The 22,161-nt window shown below is 35.5% G+C and overlaps 1 protein-coding gene across 3 annotated transcripts in view; it reads left to right on the forward strand.

The window, feature by feature from the left end:
- The first annotated feature begins 244 nt into the window (after positions 1–244).
- Positions 245–22,161, forward strand: part of Zcchc7 (zinc finger CCHC-type containing 7) — a 180,474-nt gene continuing 158,557 nt past the window's right edge. The window contains exons 1-2 of one of the 3 annotated variants that reach the window (XM_052176402.1): positions 245–336; positions 5,360–5,977. In XM_052176402.1, the coding sequence (XP_052032362.1) occupies positions 5,377–5,977 (601 nt within the window). In that variant the 5' untranslated portion in view covers positions 245–336; positions 5,360–5,376. Of the gene's footprint in view, positions 345–5,359; positions 5,978–22,161 lie in introns of all 3 variants that reach the window. The other 2 variants (XM_052176404.1, XM_052176403.1) reach the window with 2 other exon arrangements.

The raw sequence follows: 22,161 nt of genomic DNA on the forward strand, positions 1-22,161 counted from the left end.
ATATTTTGTGTAACTTAACAGATAAAATATGCGCCATATTTTTTCAGCCTGGATTCTTTCCGAAAGGAAGGATGAAGGAAAAAGAACAAAACCAAACGCAAAGTTGGTGGGCAGAGAGAACAAAGGGTTAATAGACGCTACGCATGCGCTCGGAGGACTTGTGGGGGGGGGGTTGGACGGAAGAACAGCTCCCAAGAGTTGTGTTTTCCCCGGAAGTACCTTCTCCTCCTTGGAGAGCGCGCGGACGCGGCTTCCTTACCTCATTTGTCCTCGCCCCTCCCCGTTCCTCTACGTGTTTCGGTTCCTGGTTGGTGCTTCCTGGTCGCAGCCGCGGCAGTGAGTATGTGTGTGTCGGACCCCGAGCTGTCCGCGGCCGGGGGACCCCTTCCCGTCTCCGCCTTGCCCGCGGAGCTGTGGAACTAATGCGTGCTCCTCTCTGGCCTTCACTTCCCGGTCCTTCGGGGCGCAGTGCAGTGCAGCGCAGCTAATGGCCTCAGCTCCGTGCCGCCGCACGCGGCTCAGCAGCCGGGCTGGGGTTTGGCGGGTCTGCGACCCGTGGCCCGAGACCAGGGTTTGGGAAAGGCTGGGCGGCGATGGCCTTGACGGGCACCTCTTTTCTGTCTGCTTTACTCCACCGCTTCCCACGGTTCATCTGTCCTGGGGAAGTGGGCCAGTCTGTAAACGTGGAGGCCTCACTTCGCTGAGGGGGACTTGGCCATCGAGGACACGTCCAGTCGGGGGCCACCTTAAGCTTGTGCTGTCAAGTAGCCGCTGCACGGGTAGACACAAAGAATCTGGGAACTGTGCCCCATTCCTTATATAAAACCAGGGTATCCTAACATGATCCTCTACTTCCCCCGTCACCCCCGACACACACACACACACACACACACACACACACACACACACACACACACACCAATACCAACAGCAGACAGTTGTAGTCAACTTTGGGCAAGAGCAGCCTTTACTGTGGGAAAGTCTTAGTTGGGAGTTGGCAGGCCCCAGTTCCAGCCATGATTGATTAGCTGCTGACGCTCAAAATACCTTTAGGCCGAGTTTATTGTGATTTCAGATTTCAGGGTTGAATGAAGGAAACTTTTAAGGGCCTTTTAGCCCTTGGATAATTTTTTTCTGAGCCTGTTTTTCTCAAGTATAAAATCACCCTTTATTTAATGACTAGGCTCCCTTCAAAAGCACTTGACTTGGCTTTGAATATTCGGACCTTAAGTTGCATCATGTGTATTTAAGACAGTGTTATGCTTTAGGGACCCTTAATTATTGTCAGTCAGTTAGAGGGTGGGGAGTAGTCCGAGGGAAGAATTGGAAGTGAAAATTGTATGATAACCACAAGGTTAACAGTGCATGGGAAAAATAGGGAAAGTATTGTTTCCAGTAGTTCCCAAGAGTAGTTGGAAGTTAACATAAGTAACAATAGTAAAGTTAGAATAATTTCTTCCACAGACACAAGCCTATTGTTTCTCTTTGATGTGACCCAGTTGGATTCTTCACCTCATTTGATCAGAAGTGGAAGTAACATTTGAAAACTTAGTAGAAATTCTAACTTTTGTAATTGGTTTTGTTTCAGTCTTCATTGTCAGTTGCACTGAGATTCTTATAAGTTATAAACTGAGAATAAACTTAATCAGTGTATCCATTAGCAGCTGTGGATTTAAAAATTCAGCCATCAAGCTCCGGTCCAGCTCCATGTCAGACACTGGCTTGGCATGTTCAGGATACAATCCCCAGCACCGTCAAAGGAATAAGACCAAATTCTGGATTTAAATCCACCTCAGCATATATAACATCCTATAGGAAGCTCCAAGCTAGAAATACTTTGGAAGAAAATTGAGAGCAAAATGTCTACAATGACATCTTTTAAGGGGAAATATTCTCTTTAAAATCTTGGTAAATGCTGGAAACCTAATTAACCTTTGTTAGTTTCAAGAAATTAGGTGACTGACTGCTTCCCCCTCTTTTTTCTTTTATAAACACAGTAGTTTTATGTTATTTCTTTAGATAAGCTTCATTCCCACTTCTGATATTTTAGATTTTAAAATTTGATCAGTCTTCTATAGTCACTGTGTTTTGATAACATCTTTTGTTTATTTACTTTTTGAGGATGGGTCCTAGAGGTTAAGACAAGGAACTTCTGACCAAATGCTAGGATTATTATGTGTCCCTGGGCTCTACCACAAGGAGCTTTGATAAAGTTTAAGTACCAGTTAGGTTCTTAAATAGTGAATTTGTAAATTTAAATATCTACTTCTCCTTTTAATTAAAATGTTCCAGGTTTTTTCCCTGTGGGAAGTTAATTGATATGTGTAGGTGTTGAGCCAGTGCACATATAGCAATATTTATAGTGATGATTGGCTTAGATCAGAAACATGTAAATCTTGCTAGCAGAGTTCTTAACCAAGTGTCTAGCCTTAGGAAGGCCTCATTATGTCTCAGGACCTGTTTCTTCATATGTATATAAAGGGAGGTTTGTGAAAAAAATCTAGCAGGTACCTTTTAGATTTAAATGTTTGTCAGAAACATGTGTTATCTGGTTAAGTATACTTGGGAATAATAAAGAACAAAAGCTGAGAAAGCCTTCTGAGTCAAAGGTGGTGTGTATGTGTGCATGCAAATACACATGTATATCTATTTCACTCTCACCTCTGAGTATACTTTTTAAAAATTAAGTGAATTTGATTTGTAATTAAAGTTGCAACAAACTAAAACAGCTTGAGGCAAACCTTAGCCTTGGCATACATGAGCTATGTAAATACAAGAGCATATGTTATGCCAGAACACAATTTTCAAGTACAGAAGGAACAAAATCCTCTTAACTGCCATAGGGGTTAAATTGTTAAATTCATTTTTCTTCATTTCATGGGAAGAGATAAATCCTTAGACCCAAAGAAGTCCTTTTTTATTATGACTCTGTAGTTTATTTTTGGCATACATTCACAGGTGTGCCTATGGCTCTGTTCTTAATCCCTTTCCTTTGGGATGGCTCCAAGAGTGGTACAAATGTGTAACTCTGTAATTTAGCTCTTTCATGTTTTTTTTTTCCTGTCTGCCCTGGAATTAGGATTTATCTTAAGTTCACACTGGATCCTCAGGATGGATCCACTGAGGATTTTGAAGGAAGCATAATTCCTTGACTTCTTTTAGAATTAATTTACCTATTAAATAAAAAAGCAAAGAATTCATCTTTCATTTGAATTCCTCTGAGGCTAACATTTCAATATAAACCGATAAATGTCATGAGCATTATTATTCAGACAGCCACCTTCATCTTGAATGACAATAACAGCATATAACTTGAAAGAGTACACTGAGGGAGCAAGGACACTATGTCCTTTAAAAGAAAAAGATTAATTTTGTTTTGTTCTGTTTTGGTTTTTTTTGAAATAGTGTCTTCTAGCTCAGACTGACCTTAGAATTTACTGTGTAGCTGAAGATAATCTGGAACTCCATATCTTGTTGCTTCCATCTGGAATTATACCAGAAGTCATTTATTTCTGGAAAACAATACCCAAACTCTGGCTTGAGTGTTGTACTCCTTTGGCTCTTAGATTCTTGGAGTCTTCTGGTTCTCTTAACAAAACCAACAAAACACCTTGATGTTCTGGCAGAAACTCAAACCTAGGAAAACAACCATGGTTTCTTGATTGTATTGGTAAAGCTAAAAGAGGAAGGAAGAGTAAGCTGCCATTGTTACTTTTGTCTAGGGTGCTCCTGGTTTTTAGACAAGCATGATTTACTTTCCCCAGAGCTATTATTTTGATCAGCATTCCATTGGTAGACTATTGAAACATCTACTGTGTAGACTTTTGGTTAGTGCTTTGGAATAATTAAAGACAACTGAGAAATTATCCTATTACAGTGTCTATATTCTCAGCATTTGTTAGGCTTTGGCAGGGGCGCTAAAGAACAAAAGCTTAACAAACATTTCTAAACATCTCCAACTAGCTGTTTTGTTGGACTATTGTGATCTATTTAACAAAGTACACATGGTCCCTGTCTTCCTGGAATTGTGATCTATACTTCTGGGACATTTACATTGAATAAATAATTAGAAATGTAGTGAGTGTTTTATAAAGTACCATGGAAACCTCTGAAATAGAGCACTTAATTCTTTCTGATGGGAAATACTGTGAAACTCAAGTTAAAAGATGCACCGGAGCAGAGCAGAAACTTTTGTAGACATTTTTTTCTCAAAACTGTGATTTTTGTCTCAATTTTAGGTATTTAGAAAATTTGTGTTTCAGATGCAATTTTATAACTAACATGGGAATAAACAAAAAGTGTTTTATGAATTCTTTTGGCCAAGGTCTGAAGGCCACGGGATAGGTTGTTATTAGTAGTAGTAGAGGTAGTAGTAGTACTTGCAGCATTGGGAATCATCCCGGGGTCATCTCACATGGAGGCTCACACATTATTCCTGGGCCCTCGTCTGTTTGAAATTGAGAATAAATACACTCATAGTAGGTGTGAAGAGAGCTTTCTCTTGTATAAGAAGGTATACGTGAAAAGTGATAGAGAAGGAAAGGAGAGAGAGAAGAAATGGATGAAGGCAGGCGGTTCTTCTGTTACTGCTGTGCCTGTTCTCTTTGCAGTACAATAAACTTCTCTCTCTTTTCTTTAAAAAAAAAAGTTAATAGAGCTAGGCAACTTGGCATACTTTAATTATAGCACACAGATGGTTGAGGCAGGAGGATCACTTTAAGTTCAAGGTTAGCCTGGTGTCTATATAATAACACCCTGTTTTAAAAAAAGAAAAAGAGGGGTAACAGATGAATGGAGTAGGGAGAGATACTTTTAGGAGTCTTAACATTTTAGAGAACAAGTGTTCTTTGCCTAGCAGTGGATGCAAACTCTTTTCTTTTCTAGTATACCTTTAGCATATTTTCATTGATACAGTTCAGTCTGTTGGTAGCAATTCTTATTTGCAAGGTCTGAGTATTGTTCTAGTGCATCAGTTCTCAACTTTGTGTCACAATCCGTTTGGGGGTTGAACAACTAGCAAATCAAGTAGCCTGCATATTTGATATTTACATTAAAATTCATAACAGTAGCAAAATTACACTTATGAAGTAGCAATAATAGTTTTATGGTTGGGGAGTCATTTCAGCATGAAGAACCCTATTAAAGGGTCTCAGCATTGGGAAGGTTGAGAACCACTGTTCTAGTGGGAAATAACAGGACTTATAAATGCATAGAAAAGTGGTATTCCTAATTGGAAAAAAAAACATTTTAACATGATCAGAAAACTGGTGGCCTTCAAAGTCAGCTATGGGGTAATAGGCATTTACTAAACAAGATTTTAACTTTTAAATCCATTTTTATATGACTTTCTCTTTTACAGCACTAAGGCTTTCCATAATGTTTGGTGGCTATGAGACTATAGAAGCATTTGAAGATGATCTTTATCGTGATGATTCATCTAGTGAACTGAGTGTTGATAGTGAGGTGGAATTTCAGCTCTACAGCCAAGTCCATTATGCCCAGAATATACATAATGCCAACAAGGAGGAAGGGTATGAGGAAAAGAACTGTGAGAATTCTGAAACAGTGAGTATTCAACCAAATCAGAAGAACTTAATCGTCCTTTCAGATAGTGAAGTCATCCAGCTATCTGATACATCAGAGGTCATCACATTATCTGATGAAGATAGCATTTATAGATGTAAAAGAAAAAATATTAAAGTCAAAGCGCAAGAAAAGACCCAGAGTCCTGCTACTCCTCATTCTAATAAAGTGGCTAAGAAATGCAAGAGGAATAATGAAAAGCCTGAACCTGAGGAGAGGTCAAGTGTGATCCGAGAGGTTATGATCATAGAGGTCAGTTCAGATGAGGAGGAAGAAAGTACCACTTCAGAGAATGAACATGTGGAAAGCTGGATGCTCCTGGGGTGTGAGGAAGACGATAAAGACAATGGCATCCTTCTCAACCTCGTGGGGTGTGACAACACTCGCCCTGAAGGTTAGTGTCATACTGAATGTTTTGAAAAGTACTAACATCTTTATTAAAGGAGGACTGCTTTTCCTAGATAAGAGACTGGTAGGGTCTGATCCATCTTATTTCATTTTTTAGTTTTATTCTCATGAGACTCAACTACCCTAGTGGTGCTTTTTCTGAATATGATAAAGAATATATTAAAGTATCAAGGAATCTGCTTCTATTAGCAAATTCATAGCATTTCTTCATGTTTGACTCAAGTCATTCTAGATGGAAATCTTAGTTCTTTTCTGTCTGTGAACACAGGTGAATAGTACTTTATCTTCTTGGCTTTGTGCTCTTATTTGGCCAACTCTTAGGAACTACCTCTGTGTGGTTTGCTTGTTCAGGAGTTAGCCAGATAACAAGCATGTGGAATATCTAGTACACAGAAGACAGAAAATGCAGGATTGATTCGGGAACTGCTGATCCAGCAAGGCAGGAGATAGGACAGGTTAAAATTCTCTAGTAGACTGTAGAAGAAAATACAAATTTTAAGCACCACATTCTTGAAGGTGAAACTTTTGGTGTTGAGTTTTGTCCCCTCTGTTACATACAGTCAGCTAGTATAAGTGGATAGTTTTAAAAGTTCCCTTCATTCTCTTCCTTTTCATCAAGTCTTTTATAAGCTTCCTAATTGGTCTTCTTTTAACCTGCCCTGCATACTAGTAGTCTTCAGATGTTTTGTGACTCATGGTGCTTTACTGGTGTTTTAAAACCTTATTGCCTCCAAATGATGACATTAAATATAGATCAAGAAGTGGCAAACTTTTTTTGTGGGGGAGGGGGAGGAATTGGGTGGGCAGTATTTTAGGACTCCAGGCTATAAAGTTATTTAACTATTCAACCTATTTATTGCAAAGTTGCCTTCCATAATACTTAAATGGGCTCATTTGAATACATGTCTAACATGTGTAAAGGCCTGGGTTTGATCTCTGATACCATGGAAACCAGTTGTGGTGATGGATAACTGTAGTTCCAGTATTTGGGAGGTGATGGAAGCAGGAGGACCAGGAGTTCAAGGTCAGCCATGTAACCATGGCAAGTTAGAAGCCAGCCTCAAATACATGAGATCTGTCTTAAAAAGAATAGGAAGATTTGGGGGTGGCTTTTCTAACAGGATCTTACTTAGAAAACAGGGCTAGCACAGGCTATAGTTTGATGAGCCTCAGGATTTGACGGTAATGATGATGATAATAATAATAATAATAATAATAATAATAATTAATAATAATAATAATAGAGTAGTTATATAGCTGAATCAAATGAAGTTCTGCCTAAATAAGGATGAAATGATAATGTTTTTAGGGAAGAAACTTTTAGAGACTACACTGATGTGCTAGATCAGGGAAGTTTTATAAGATGAGATTGGCTATATTTGTTAGTAAATTAGTCTTAAAAGTTAACTGCCAAATCTTCTAATGTTTGTAGCGGTAAAGAAGAAACTTACACATTCTGATGGATTGAAATGGATGAGGGAACAATATAAACTTGTGTATGGTTTTCTTGGGAGGAGAGAAATGAGAGGTGACTGTGGAAAGGATGGGTGCTCTGGACACTCTTGGTATTTGCAAGATACAATCCTTTTAGAACAGTTGGTGGACCTCACTATGACTATAGTTCTATTTTTTTGTCCTGGTAATTTAGAAAATGTATGTTAATAAAGAGTTGCTAATACTCTCCTAAAGACTTTGTATTTTACTAATCACAACACTGTACCCTGGTTAATACACATATGTGGGCGATGTGTGTGTGTGTGTGTATAAATATATATATATATTTATGTATATATATAAAATATATTTATATAATGTATGACTCTGCACCCATGCTGTTGTCTTATCTCCCCAAGAGCTCTGAGCTTGGAATTCATGAAGCTAGCACATCAACAATAAGAGAATAAAAATTGCTTAGAAGTAGTGTTCAGTCACAATTAGAATAATAATGAATGTAGTAAACTTATTTTAAAACATTCCATTGTTTTGGTAATATTTGGTAGTCTAAAGATCCCCTCAACTAGTTTCTATTCATGTTCTTGTTTGTATATATGTATGTTTGTGCTGAATGTCTCCATTTGGTGCCTTTATTGTAAATCTAAAACCTTGTTTTAGATTTAACATACTGAAGCTAAAGTTTGTTTTTATTTTGTAACAGGTCTTTGCTGGTTTAAGGATCTGCAGAGATGGTAAAAGCTAATGGCAGTTTTTAGATAATTTCTGAAAACAAACTAGACATTGACTTTATGAAAGAACCTAAAATTGGAAAGGGTGGCCCTGAGAAAGAGAAGTTGCTAATGCTATGGACCTGAAGAGGAAGTGGCTTGATGGTAGATGATGGGCTTGATGTGGCTCTGGAGTTGGAGCGTGGTGTGGGCACAGGACTGCCTTTCTGTTGGATGATGAGGGAACCTGGTTGGAAAGAAGGTTTCTATAAGAGAGAATCAAAGGCAAGTTGTAGTTAGAAAAGGTATACAAGAGGAGAAGGCTTATATATTTGGTTAATTTTTTCTTCTTAAAAATTGCACTTTTAGTTTTTATTTGTATGTATGTGCACATGCATGCATGGGTGTGTGTAAGTTTGGGCATGTGAATGCCTTGGCACACTTGTGGTGGCCAGAGGACAACTTATAAGAAAGAATTAATTCTCTCCTTCTACCATCTGAGTCCTGGGAGTCTACACAGTCTTCAGAGTCTAAGACAGTTTCTCACTGAGCTTCCTTACCAGTCTTCCTTCACTAAAATTGTGTAAGTGTTGGGGCATGCAAAAGAAAGGTGGTGATGATAGAACTAACATGCAGTCGAGAACCCTGAGAAAAAAGATGCTTAAAATACAGATTGATATAAAAATGCACTTACTTTAAACTAAACTAGAGAGACCAATTGTCTCATTGAAAGGACTAATGCAGTCAGAAGCTGAGCAATTTTGTAGCAGTCTCAGCCACTGGAATCAAGTCTTTCAAAATTCTGATAATGTTACTGAAATTTTGTGGTTTATAAATGAATAGAATTAGTGAATTTGAACTAACACATAAGTATGGAAGACTATATGTATTCTCCATTTTCTCTCTAGATACATTTTCAAAGAGGATTCATGGTTGCTATAGATTTTTAGCAATCTCAACATACACATTTTCTTTTTTTTTCTTTTTCTTTTTTCTTTTTTGGTTTTTCGAGCCAAGACATGGTTTCTCAGTATATCCCTGTCTGACCTGGATCTCAGTATGTAGACCAGGCTGGCCTTGAACTCAGAAATCCACCTGCCTCTGCCTTCCAAGTGCTGGGATTAAAGGCATGTGCCACAACTGCCTGGCTCACATTTTCTGTCATTAACAACAACCTCTACATTTTTGTTCAAAGGAAGGACTTTATAAAATTTTCTCTTTAGTCTATTTTAGGTGCTAGTATCACCATTCTTGAACTTTGAGGCTGCTGTTAAATAAAATTTGGGATACTTAATCCTACCTTTGTGATATAATGGCTGGCCTGAGCACTGAGAGGGCTATTGAATGACTAGGAGGCAGTACTGTAAGCAGCACATATGCTGGGTAAAGGGATGATTCTCCAAAGCCAGGAGAGGAGGATAGTGTAAGATGTTGCCAAGCTACTCAGAGTGGTATACAGCTCGAAATTTACTGCATTGGTTATTCCTGGAATTTTCCATTTAATGTTTTTTCAGATTGTAGTTGACCATGTATAACATACTTTGGAGACCAAACCATGGATAGATATAGGAGGACTTCTGCTGTTGGAAGAGAAGATATACCAAAAGAAACAAGTGTGCTCTCATTGGTGTAGTGAATGGCAACCATTGTTTCCGTAAGACAGCTAAATAGTAAGGACAATAAGTGCTTTAGGAATTATTTTTCTTGGATTAAAAACAGGATGTTTTAACTGTAGGAATAATGGTTAATTCTTCTTTGTAGGTTTTTATTAAGGATAGAATGTTGTAATGGATTTCAGTGTCCTGTAAACCAGCTTTAACAATGAGTCATAGTTGACACAGATCTTAGAACTTGGAACTAATCTTTTTATCAGCAGTTGCATGTTTCTGTCACTATTTTGAAGCAGATCATAGATAGAATGCAGTTTCACTCATATATACAGTAGATGCTTCACTCTGTAAATCCTTCTAAAAGGAAAATAATTTTAAAAACTAATTATTATCACTCCCAAACAATTTGTGAATAACCATTTTATTGTCAAATACCCAGTGAGAATCACAGGCTAACTCCCAGTTTTTTTCCTCTTAGAGTTAATTTGAATCTTTTCTGATCTGTATGTTGCAGTTTGTTCCTGATTTTAGTGTTGTTTCATTTATAAGTTACCCTTTATCTCCTCTGCTTTCTTTTAAAAAAAAATTTTTTTTGTAGTTACACTAATTGGATTGCTTTCTGTCTAGAATTTCCTATATCTGTATTTTGTTTTGTTTAATATATCTTATTGTATTTCCTACTTCCTATGGCTTGTTTTCCTTTTACTTACCTTTGATACGTAGGCTCATCTGTTTCATTTTGCTTTTGATATGTTTATTTTCAATTGCCTTTTAAAAATAGATATCTATTTTAGATTTTAGTATAATTACATTCTTTCTCCCCCCCCTTCCCTCCCTTCAAACCTTCCCATGTTTACCAACCACTTGCTCTCTTTCAAATGTATGCCCTCTTTCCTGTAATTATTATTATATATGTATGTTGCGATTATATATGTGTGTTTGTATCCCTAAATATAATTAAAACAACCTGCCTTGTTACTTGTATGTATATTTTCAGGGTGAACCTTGTACAATCAATTGATATGCTCTTCCCTAGAGAAGACTCTTGTCTGCCACTCTAAGTTGCCTAAAATTCTTCGGTAGGGTTGAGGCTTTATGTTCACTCTTCCACTCCCACCCTCCACTTAAGCATGTCTTTTGTTGTCCTTGTTAGCTCATGTTTAGGCAGTCATGTTGGTGAGACTTCATGAGTACAGCGTCTAACATTCCTAAGAGACAATCTCAACAGTAAATTCCCTAATCCTTTGGAGGTTACAGTCTTTCTACTTTCTCTTCCAGTGATCCTGGAGCCTTAGGTTCAGAGTTTGTATTGTAGATGTATCCATTGGGACTGGGCTCCACAGCTCTGCATTTTGATTGTTGGTGTAGGTTTCTGTAATGGTCTTTTGTCTGTTGCAAAAAGATGTTTCCTTGATGAGCTGTAAGAACTATATTTATTGTGGATATAAGGATAAATATTTAGAGTGTAGTTAGGGATTGTATGGGTAGAGACTATCTTTTTAAATTTTAATTTTATCTTATAATTATATAAATAATTTAGCATATATATATTTTTTTTTTGTTTTGTTTTGTTTTTTGTTTTTTTTTGTTTTTTGGATTTGGTTATTTGGAGACAGGGTTTTTCTATATAGCCCTGGCTGTCCTGGAACTCACTCTATAGGCCAGGCTGGCCTTGTACTCAGAAATCCGCCTGCTTCTGCCTCCCAGAGTGCTGGGATTATAGGCGTGTGCCACCACCACCCACCCGGCTTTATATAATTATAAAATCAATAAAATAAGGTAAAACCCATTCAGATATGCCTATTTTTAAAGTCTCCATCTTGTCCCTGTGCTTTCTCTCAAGGATACAGGTTAAGGAAAAAAACCAAAACAAGACACTACTTTGTCCTTATGTTAAAAACAAACAAAACCCAGGTATATATCTTTTTGCTCTCTCTTTCCCTTTGTTAAATAATCAGTATACACTATCACACTATTCTACCTTATTTTAATAGTATGTAATGGAACTGGATTTCTGTTACTATGTATATATAAAGATGTGGTTTTTTGTTTTTTTGGATTTTTTTTTGGTTTTTTGGATTTGGTTTTTTCAGGACAGGATTTCTCTGTATAGCCCTGGCTATCCTGGAACTCACTCTGTAGACCAGGCTGGCCTCGAACTCAGAAATCCGCCTGCCTCTGCCTCCCAGAGTGTTGGGATTACAGGCGTGTGCTGCTACGGCCTGGTTTATAAAGATGTTTCTTATTTATAGGACTGTAAATATTTTTCTATCTCTTATGTTGAGCCATGCTGATAATTAGATAATGTTTTCTGAATGTAAGTAAAAAAATACTTAAAATAGCCAATGAATGGTTACACTATTAAAATGAAGAGCAGAAAAATAATAGTTCATTTACAACTGGAAAAGCATGCTTTAGTTCTCTTCTCATTGTTAATGCCTCTTATATCATAATTTTGAAAGCTACAGGTTAGCAAAAATTAAAAGTTGAGGCCATATTAATTTCTAGTTTGTGACTGTGGTGTTCTAGAAGTTCTATGTTAATGCTATGTTAATTCTTTGGCCCCTGTTGTAAATACAGAAGGAGTTTAAGTGCATTTCTGTCTTTGCTACTAGTATTTCTTTCTTTTTATAATTATTTGAAGTTAAAATGAAGTCATGGTTTGGTTAATGTGAAATCACGGATTTTTGAAATTAAGATATATTTATGACTTTGAAAATTTAGGACAATAGGAATTTTTTAGTTTAGTTTTGTTTTTTGAGATAGGGGTTTCTCTGTGTAGCCTGTCCTGGAACTCACTCTGCAGACCAGGCTGGCTTCAAACTCAGAAATCCACCTGCCTCTGCCTCCCAAGTTGCTGGGATTACAGGCATGCGCCACCACTGCCCAGCTAACAATAAGAATTTTGATAAATTTTTTTTGTGTCAAATTTCATTTTTCCCCAAACCATGTACATAAGTTTAGGTGTAAATTCAGAAGGTGGAGAACTCATGCAGAGCCCTTGCTGAGTTCCTGGGACTTTCTAGGCTCTCAACTAGGCTTGAAACTGAAAATAATTGAGTAGAATAGGTCCCTATTTAAAATTAAGGTTTTCACATCTTGCCTTTTTATTTATTCCTTGGTCATTACCCATGTGGGTGCTATGTTATATTGACATTGAGACCACCAGCCTCACCTTCATACCTCATATCTTCCTGGTTTCTCTCTCTCATCTTCATGTCTTTGTTGTTGTTGTTTTTTAGTTTTCAAACATTTCAATTATTTGATTTGATTTGAGTCTTTACATAGACAGTTTTTCTTCTTGGATCAGTCTCTGCCTTGCCTGCCTGATACCTGTTCATCCTTCAGCTGTCAGTGTAAAGTTTACTGAATGAAGTAATGATTATAGTTTCTCAGTTATTAGATACCAAGTTCTACAGTTGATTTGCTGGCACTTAAACAAAAACCCAAGTTGTTTTTTGATTGTCTTAAGTATGACACTTTCTTTAAATACATTTTATTTGATTTGATGGCATTTTCTAATCTAGCTTATGAGAGTCTTAAATCTTAAACCTTAAACAAACAAAAAAAGTCACTTTGCAAGCCTCTTTACTTAGTAAGGTATTGGGATTCAAGAGCTGTCATATGGCCCCTGCCTTTAGAAGCCTTAAAATTCTTGATAATATGGAAAACTCACTGATGTTAAAATACATTTCTATAAGTACAAGAGATGTTCCAGCACCACACAGAATCATCCTAGATGAATATAATACACTTTATTATTATTAGTTTTTTAAAGTTCCAAGTGCTGTAGCGATGGCTTCGTAGTTAAGAGCACTATTGCTCTTGTCCAAGTTCTGTTACCAGAATCTACCTGTCTGTATCTGTAACTCAAGTTTCAGGGAATTCATAGCCTTCATCTGACTTCCATGGGCACCAGTCATGCATACGGTACACATACAAACATGAAGGCAAAATACTCATACGCATAAAATAAATCTAAAGTAATCTAAAAAGTAAAAAAGCTCAGTCTGTAAAACACTAGCCCGCAAGCATGAGGACATAATTTTGATCCCCAGCACCAGAATAAGAAATCTGGTATGATTGTAGGTACTTAAAATTCCAGCACTGAGGAGGCAGAGACAGGCAGATCCATGGGGCTTGCTAGCCAGATAACTTAGCATAATTGACAATCATCAGATCCCAACAAGATCCCCATCTCAAAAAACAGGACAACACCAAAAGTTGATCTCTAGCCTCCATGCATGAGTATACATATATATGCACATCACACGTGTGCTCATACACAGGAACATACCTACATGGAGGGAGAGAGAGGGGTACATGAAGTTGAGAAAGTTCACTAGCTAGGTGTGGTGGCTTATGCCTGTTCTAGTTCAAGGAGGCTAAGGCAGGATTGCAAGTTTAAGATCAAACTAGGCTACATACTGAAACCTTGTCTCATAAAACAGTGCACAGCTGGGTTCATGTCTTTAATCTTAGCGCTCGAGGTGTGCAGGAGGATTGCTATGAATTTAAGGCCAGTTTGGTATACATAGTAAGTTCTAGGGCCAGCAATGGCTACATAGAGAGACTGCCTCAAAAGAAACAAAACATAACAAACAAACAAACAAACAAACAAGCAAAACCTCCAAATTTCTACTTTGTAGGCAAAGTACAAGATTCAGTTGAAAAGTTTAAGTAATGTGTGAGAAAGAAACATGAATATATGGTACCATTAATGTTTATATATTACTAGATAGGAAGGAATATTTTAATAGCATGTCTTTTAACACAGCTATCTTAGCTGAGATTAGAGCAGACATTTAGGTTCTTTATATGTTCAGAATGCTATGGAAGATTTCTTGGTCATGACTTTCTCTGTTTCTGCCTATTTCTTGTCTCTTTCTCTCATTTCTTCTTTAAAATATAGTTGCAACCAGGCAGTGATGGTGCACACCTTTATTTCCAGTACTAGGGAGGCAGAGGCAGGTGAATCTCTGAGTTTAATGCCAACCTGGTCTACAGAGTGAGTTCCAGGATAGCTAGGGCTACACAGAGAAACCTTGTCTTGAAATCCACCCCTTACACACAAAAAAGACAAGAAAATATAGTTGGATATTTTATTTATAAAAAAAAAAATACCCAGCCTGTGCATTGTTTTATGAGAAAAAGCGTCAATATGTAGTCCAGTTGGAGTGTGTATTATACATTTCAGTTGGATCAGGTACTATAAATAGTTAAGGAATGTGGCTAGCTATTTAAGGAGTATCTTATACAGGTCTTTAAATTTTTAAAAACTATTATTTGTTTTGTATGTATGCGTGTTTTGCTTACATATATGCCTGGGCACCATGTGTGTGCCTGGTAGAGGATCAGATCCCCTGGAACTGGGTGGTAAGACATACTGTGGGTGCTGGGAATCAAACTTGAGTCTTCTGGAAGAGTAGCCAATTTTCTTAACAACTGGGCCATCTCTCCAGCCCCTTTCTGCAGAGCTTTTAAAAATAGAACATTTTTTTTTAAAAAATACAATTTGGACTTTTTATAGGTTGTTGTCTTCCTTAATTGTTTGACCATAGTGAAGGAACCAAATTGTTTAGTTTGGAATCATTAATAAAGCTTTATTTTTTGATAATCCTTCAGATTTTTAAGCTAGTACTTTTCTCCTTTTCTTTTATCAACTTAATTTGGGTAATTACAGTTCTTATGACATCCTAGGCCTAATTAGTTACAAAAGAGAGTTGCCATTTGACATACTTCTCATGGATGTATAGTTTAGTATCTGTCTTATAATTAAAAGGTGGACACATGCTAGAGCTCCAGTGACCAAGAGCAACCAGGGCTCCCTCCCTAGTGTGTTCAGCTTTTGTAAGCATGGACTACACAATTCCTAAAGCAGCTTTGAGCTGTGTCTCTAGTTGTACATGTCACCTTCCACTTAACTATTGTAAGGGCATCTTTTTTTATTTAATTTCTAATTAGCATAATGACTTGAACTGTGTTATTCAGTGTTCCATGGTGAAGTTGTCATAGGAAGAGAAGAAATAAAAATGTTCAGATTCAACTTTACTTGTGAATGGGGTGAAGTTTAAAAGCCTCTTATAGCTATTGTTCAGCAGACTACAAATCTTATTGGAAAGCCATGAAGTCGAAGGCAGCTTTGGGTTGAATTTTAATAACATTTTGAAATGTTGATGTCTGTCACTTAATTTTACTGTGATCTTACTATAGATCAGAAACTTTGGTATGCATTCTTTCAAAGTCATTTTTATGACTTTCAGTCTAAATTCATTTATCGTTGTTTAAAAAAAATACCTTGGTAAGTACTGAGGAAGAAAATTGAATTTTGCTTTTGAAAAAACATTAATAACCAGCTTTGATTTTCATAGTTACATTAAATTTAATAGAAACTGTTCTGTGGAAAACTACCTTAATATATATTTATTGAACTAATAACTTAGTATAGTTACTATTTAAAAGTTAGTTTGTAGATTTCCTTACTGCTTTGGAATGGAGAAGCATAAAATTAAGTGGACAACATTTTCATTCTTGTCATAGGAACTTGAGTCTTGATGTGTTCAGGCGCAGTGTTAAATGTAATTTTCACATAGCCTTTTGCTATAAAAATTATTGTATATAAAGATAATTTGTATAAGGTTATTAAATATAACTGATAGGATATTTTTATGATTAGATTATAAATTTTATATGAATGGCATGTTTACATTTTGACACCTTTTTCAAAAGTAATATAGGAGACCTATTTTCCCCATGACCATAAAAGCTATTCAGATAATTTCTTTATAGATTTTATTTTTAAGGCTTTGCTAAATTTATGTTCAGTTTCAAGTAATTTGTTACTTTCTTAAGTACTGCCATTGTGGTTAAAAAAGAAGTGTTGATGGAAGTTGCTTAGTCTAAAATGTTTACTGTGTTTCCTTGCTTACCTTTGTTTGACTGTATACTAAAGTCACTGTGGTTAAGGTTTCGGCGTTCTCAGTTACATGCCTGATCATTGTCACTTATGCTGAGAATAAGATGAACATTTTAGTGTGTATCCACCATGTGTAAGACCACATATTCTTTCAAAATTGTACAAAGCACATAAAGGCACACCTTTGAGTTGATTTTCATTTGAGTCTTGATCACTCACATTGTCTATGATTTCTCTGGTGTAATTCTAGAGATAAAATTTACTTTGTAGTGCCTGTTTGGATCCAAGAAATAGATGAAACAAATTATTTTAAAGGGATTCTTACTATGTTAAACATGTAACTTTGAATTCTGTGATAAATTCTTAACCTTAGAATTCAGTTTTTGTCATTTTTGAAAGTTAATTCACTGTTCTTATCCTGCCTTCTGCAAACACATTTTAAAAGAAGACAACTGACCTGTGTGATGGTGACATAGTTTGCCCATTCCTTGCTTTAGGCCAGCCATCCGCCCCAGGTGAGAGAGGAGCATCCAAGAAGCTCACGGGCTAGTTTTTAAGGGAAAGTGTTTTTATTGGTAAGTCCCTTGAAGGGAGCAGGTCACATTTGGTTTTACTTTGTAACTAAATAGCACTTGTAACGGAATTGTCCACACCAGGCAGAAAGTCCTACCTCTAGAGAACTTTTCAACATTCTGCATATTTCTATTAATGAGGAATTCTAAAGACTAGGAAAGTTTGGTTGTGCTTTTAAATGTTTGCTAAAGTTATTCAAGTAGTGCTTTTTCAAATGGGAAATTTAGGATTATGGCAGATAAATTTAACTGAAGAAAGGTGGTTTATGAAGAGTTGTGGAGCTACATTAAACATGGAAGTTAGTCTATACACTACACTAGCTGTTCTTACATGTTAAATTGTCTGCTTTAAGCATAGGAATTCTTTGCCAGTGATTTTTAGAGGCAATATTATTACTTTATACATTTAAGTAAAATCTTCATTGTCATTAAAATTTCTTTGTTACAATAAAGAACTTGAAAGATTGTGTCAGTTCTGTAGAGGCAAGTATTTTGATCATTCTGCCTATTTCTGCTCATTTGCTTTGCTTTAGACATGACATTTTTGGTGAGTAAATATAACTTAAATGTTGCTCTGTTTCAGTATTGCCTAATAATCATTTAACTTGATGTCAAATAGTTGAAGAAGTTCATAGTACCCAGTTTAATTGTTTCTGAATCTTTTAAGTTCTTGGTAAAAATCCACCAGGTATTGATTTGTGAGGCATATGTGAGTGTTTTTGTTGTTATTGTTCTATTTGTGCTTAAAATTTTCTGTTTAAAATGTTTTCATTTGGAAAACCATCATTATTATTGGGTTTAACAAAATAAATGTAACGATCACATCTGAATCATCTTATTTTCAACAGTATTGGTTAGTTACACTGACTGCAATATAGTTGTGTGTGAGTCGAGGAACTGTGCTTGCTGTTGGATCGCACCAGGACCTAATGCTAGGTTAGCAGAAACAGCAAAGAGGCTTTATTTCATTAGATATTTCTATTCCTTTGATTATTTAAACTTTGAAGATTATAGGTTTGTGTGCAACTTTTTAAAGCAATAGTAAGCAGTGAGAATCCCTTTTCTTCCTTTAAATATATTACACTCGTGTACATATTTTAGCAAAAAAGGAAAAACTTAATCTTCTTTTGAGTCTTGGTAGTTATTCTTGAAAATGGATTAAACCAATAACGTTTTTTTAGGATTCTCAAAAAGATCTTGAGTAGGGTACCTGCAGCTCAACAGTCTGTCTGTGCAGAGCTCCCTGCCTATTGTGGCCGCTGCTCATTTAAATTTCCCATGGCTTCGGGTTGCAGACTTGGTTTTCTGCAAGAGCGCCCATGCTCATTTGGTCATAGATTCTGAGTGACTTTTCTACTTTTTCTTCTTGTTTTGTTGATTGCTAAGAGGACAGAGTTTTTTTTTTTTTTTTTTAAATACCACACTTGTTCCTTTGTTATTTCTTTTCTTCAGTACATATATTTCTATGTTGTTTTGTTTGGCAGATTGGGAAGAATTATTGTTGTGGGAGTTAGATCCATGGAGACTAGCAGAGAAAAAGTAATTTTGATCTTGGGTTTATTTTCTTAATAGCAGTAACAATTTAATTCCCAAACTATTGAGAAGCTTAAAACATGTTAGCTTTATTTATAAAATTGATGGAAAGTTATTAATCCTGTAAATTTCTGTTCTTTATCATTTTACTGTTAGAGTGAAAATACTTGTTGTGAATCAAGTTTTAATAATAAATATACTAATTGTTATTAAGGAGTACTATAGTGAAATTTTATTTTAAATATTATATAATAAAAGCACACTCTTGAGATTAGTTATAATTGCATATATGGTTTCATCTATATTGAAAATTTGTTGTTCATAATATATAAATAGAAATTTGAATGTTCATTTACTTGATTAGGAATATTGCATTTTTACCTTGAGATCTTTTTATAAATTTGTCTTATTTTAAAAAAATAGACAATGCTTATTTCTTTTCAGATGTGAATAATTTTGTTTCATGAAATAACAACTTTATGTAGCCAGATGCTAAGTCCATGGAAAAGTATGCTGTGGCAGTTTAACTATCAAGAAATTTTGTTGTAAATAAAAAACAGGGAATCTGGTGCCAACAGCTCTACAAAATATTTTTCCTATATACAAAGGTTTTAAAAGTATATGTGACTAAAACTATTTCTGTTTTAGAGTTGTTTTTATGAACATGGCATAATACAGTATTGTATATTAGTCTAACATAAAATAAATTTTAAAAATCCTTGGCCATTTAAAGGTTGTAATAATTTCCTATTTGGCTCAGCAAAAATACTGTGATGCGCTCTCAGTTAACAGGCTGAAAAAAACTTTCTGTTGTTGGTAAATAGGAGGGGAAGAGTCATTGTGTTAATTTATCATTTTGGAATTTTTAATGTAAGTGACTATACATTAATAGTAATTGGATATTTTAATGATTTTCTGTATATGGGTACTCTGATAATGAGGGAATGGCCATCCTGTGTCTAGTAACAGTGTTCTTTTCTAAATTTTTGATAATTTTAGTGTCTTAAATTACAAAATTCATGATTACCAAAAACATTGTTTTTATGTTATTTTGCTTTTTTGTTTATCATTTCTCAATATTTTGATTTTACACTAATATTTTGATTTGTATGAAATGAGTTCTTAAGAAAAAAATTTCTTTTAAAAACAGTTTCAAAACAAAAAAAAAATCCCGATATCTAACTAGTCGTTGATTGTTCTAAATAAAATAGTCATTTGAACTTTTTGACCATATATTTATAATCTTCATTAGTTTGTAAAATTATTCACAGAATTCTGGATGGTATTTTAAAAGATCTTTTACTTGACTTTTGATATTTCTATCTAATAATTGCAAAATACATCAATTTGAAATAGCACAACAAATCAGGGCATATTCTATAATGTCAAAGTAATATAACTATAAAAGTGTGCAGCTTTGAAAATACATTTTCATGGCAACTGTAGACCCTACTGTCTGTGAGCACAGTACCGCAGAGCGCAGAGTTCGGCTGGGGCACCATGGGCAGAAGCTGGGGAGGGAGGGGCGCTCAGTGCTGCTGAACATCCCAGGCAGGTGGCACACAGCCTGGTTTGAAAGGTCAGGATGGCCTGATGCCTTTTCCAGTCTTTATTTGCAATTCTTGTTTTGTGGCCTTTCTTTTTTGTTTCTCTCTCTCTCTCAATCTCTCTCTCTCTCTCTCTCTCTCTCTCTCTCTCTCTCTCCTTTTTTACTTTGGCACTGGGTGGAATGTTCCTTTAAAATTGAGTAGCTAAACTTGTATAGTAACTATTAAGGTATAACCGAAATACTTTCATGTATGATTTTTTTTAAGGCCAGAAAATGCTGTGACGGTAAGCTAATGAAAATAAAATTATTAATTAATGAGTGTTTTGAAAACTGATTAGCTTCAGAATTTTCTGTTCACTTTTTGTTCAGAGTTAGAATTTAAATTGGAACTATTTATGAAATTAGTCCTATTACTGTGTTTCTGTGTTCCAGTTGAGTGTTGGTATTTTTTTGAAAAATGATACTCATGAGAGAAAGTAGAAGATGAGAACAGAATAAAAATTGGGGGAGGAGGCAAGAAAATGTCTGTTCCAAGTAATTCCAACTGACAGGTGGAGAGACTGCAGACCAATATAGAGTTTTAAGAGACAGAGTGCTGAAACTCCATTTTAAAATACTAAAAGGGTTGAACATGTGTGACAAGGCTTGATAGTGAAAACTGTTACAACTTTTCCTCTGTGGTCTTTATTCTAAAGCTATAGGTTTTAAAACATTAACAAAAAAATGCCTTGAAACTTAGTATTAATGTCCAATAAGTGATTGTATTTATAAAGCTTATTAATATGAACATCTAAAATTATAAGAGGTCTATAAGAGTACAGAACTGTAATCACAAAAATTAATTTTTATATTTTACTTTAGAAACTGCTTATAATTCATGTATGCCATAATACATACTTTATTTCTTCATGTTATAAGGATATCACTTTTAAGCATCCAGAAATTTTGAACTTTAATTTTAAATATTGATATAAATTGGAGCCTTTTTAAAAAAAATAGGAGGTATGAGAAAAAGATACAGGATGCATGCTAGCAGTTGGCTTTTAAAGTTTTTAGTGATTACACTTTGTGAAATAGAAATAGAATTCTGGCATTTTTTCAGGATATACATGCATAATTAGCAATATTAATACTAGAAGAAAGCCTTGTAAAGTGCAGCAGATTATATCCTTGATTATCCCGTTACTAGTATCATGTTGGTTTCTTTGTTGGGATGAGAGGTAATTGTATTTTGGGAAAGGATAAAAAAGAAAGCTGCTTTCAGGTAAATTTGTATCTTGGCTCTAAAATGTCTTTGAAGATTCATGTCGTAAAAGCTTGTGAAAATCCACAAAGTATATTTTCATTTAGTTGGCTGCTAAAAACACAACCTAGAAAAAAATAAGTGAAATTTATTTATTTTTTTATAGTTTGGTGTTTGTTCTTGAATGTTGTTTAGTGTTTTTTGTTAATTTGGATTTATTCTAAATTTGGTTTTTAAAGTTTCATTTTTAATAATATTATTTGGACAAATTCTCATAGTTGTAATTATAGTTCAGTCATCAAGGTATATGAGCCAGATATAACTACATTAGCATTATTTCTTAGGCAGCTGTAAAGTAAGTGCTGCTATATTTTACAGTGTATATGACCATTTCTAATTTGACCTGTTACTGTAAAGAAGGCTAACAAGTGTGTGTGAGTAGCCCACCCCTTCTGGAGCAGTTGAAAACAGGCCTCAGAAGGCTCAAAGGAATTCTTTTAACTCCTAGCAGGGCCACGGGGTCAATGTCAGATTTAGTCATGCTGTTATTTTAGCCCAGTGGTCCAGAGAGATGACTGAAAAGTG

Source organism: Apodemus sylvaticus, chromosome 3, assembly GCF_947179515.1.
Source record: "Apodemus sylvaticus chromosome 3, mApoSyl1.1, whole genome shotgun sequence".
Classification (NCBI taxonomy): domain Eukaryota; kingdom Metazoa; phylum Chordata; class Mammalia; order Rodentia; family Muridae; genus Apodemus; species Apodemus sylvaticus.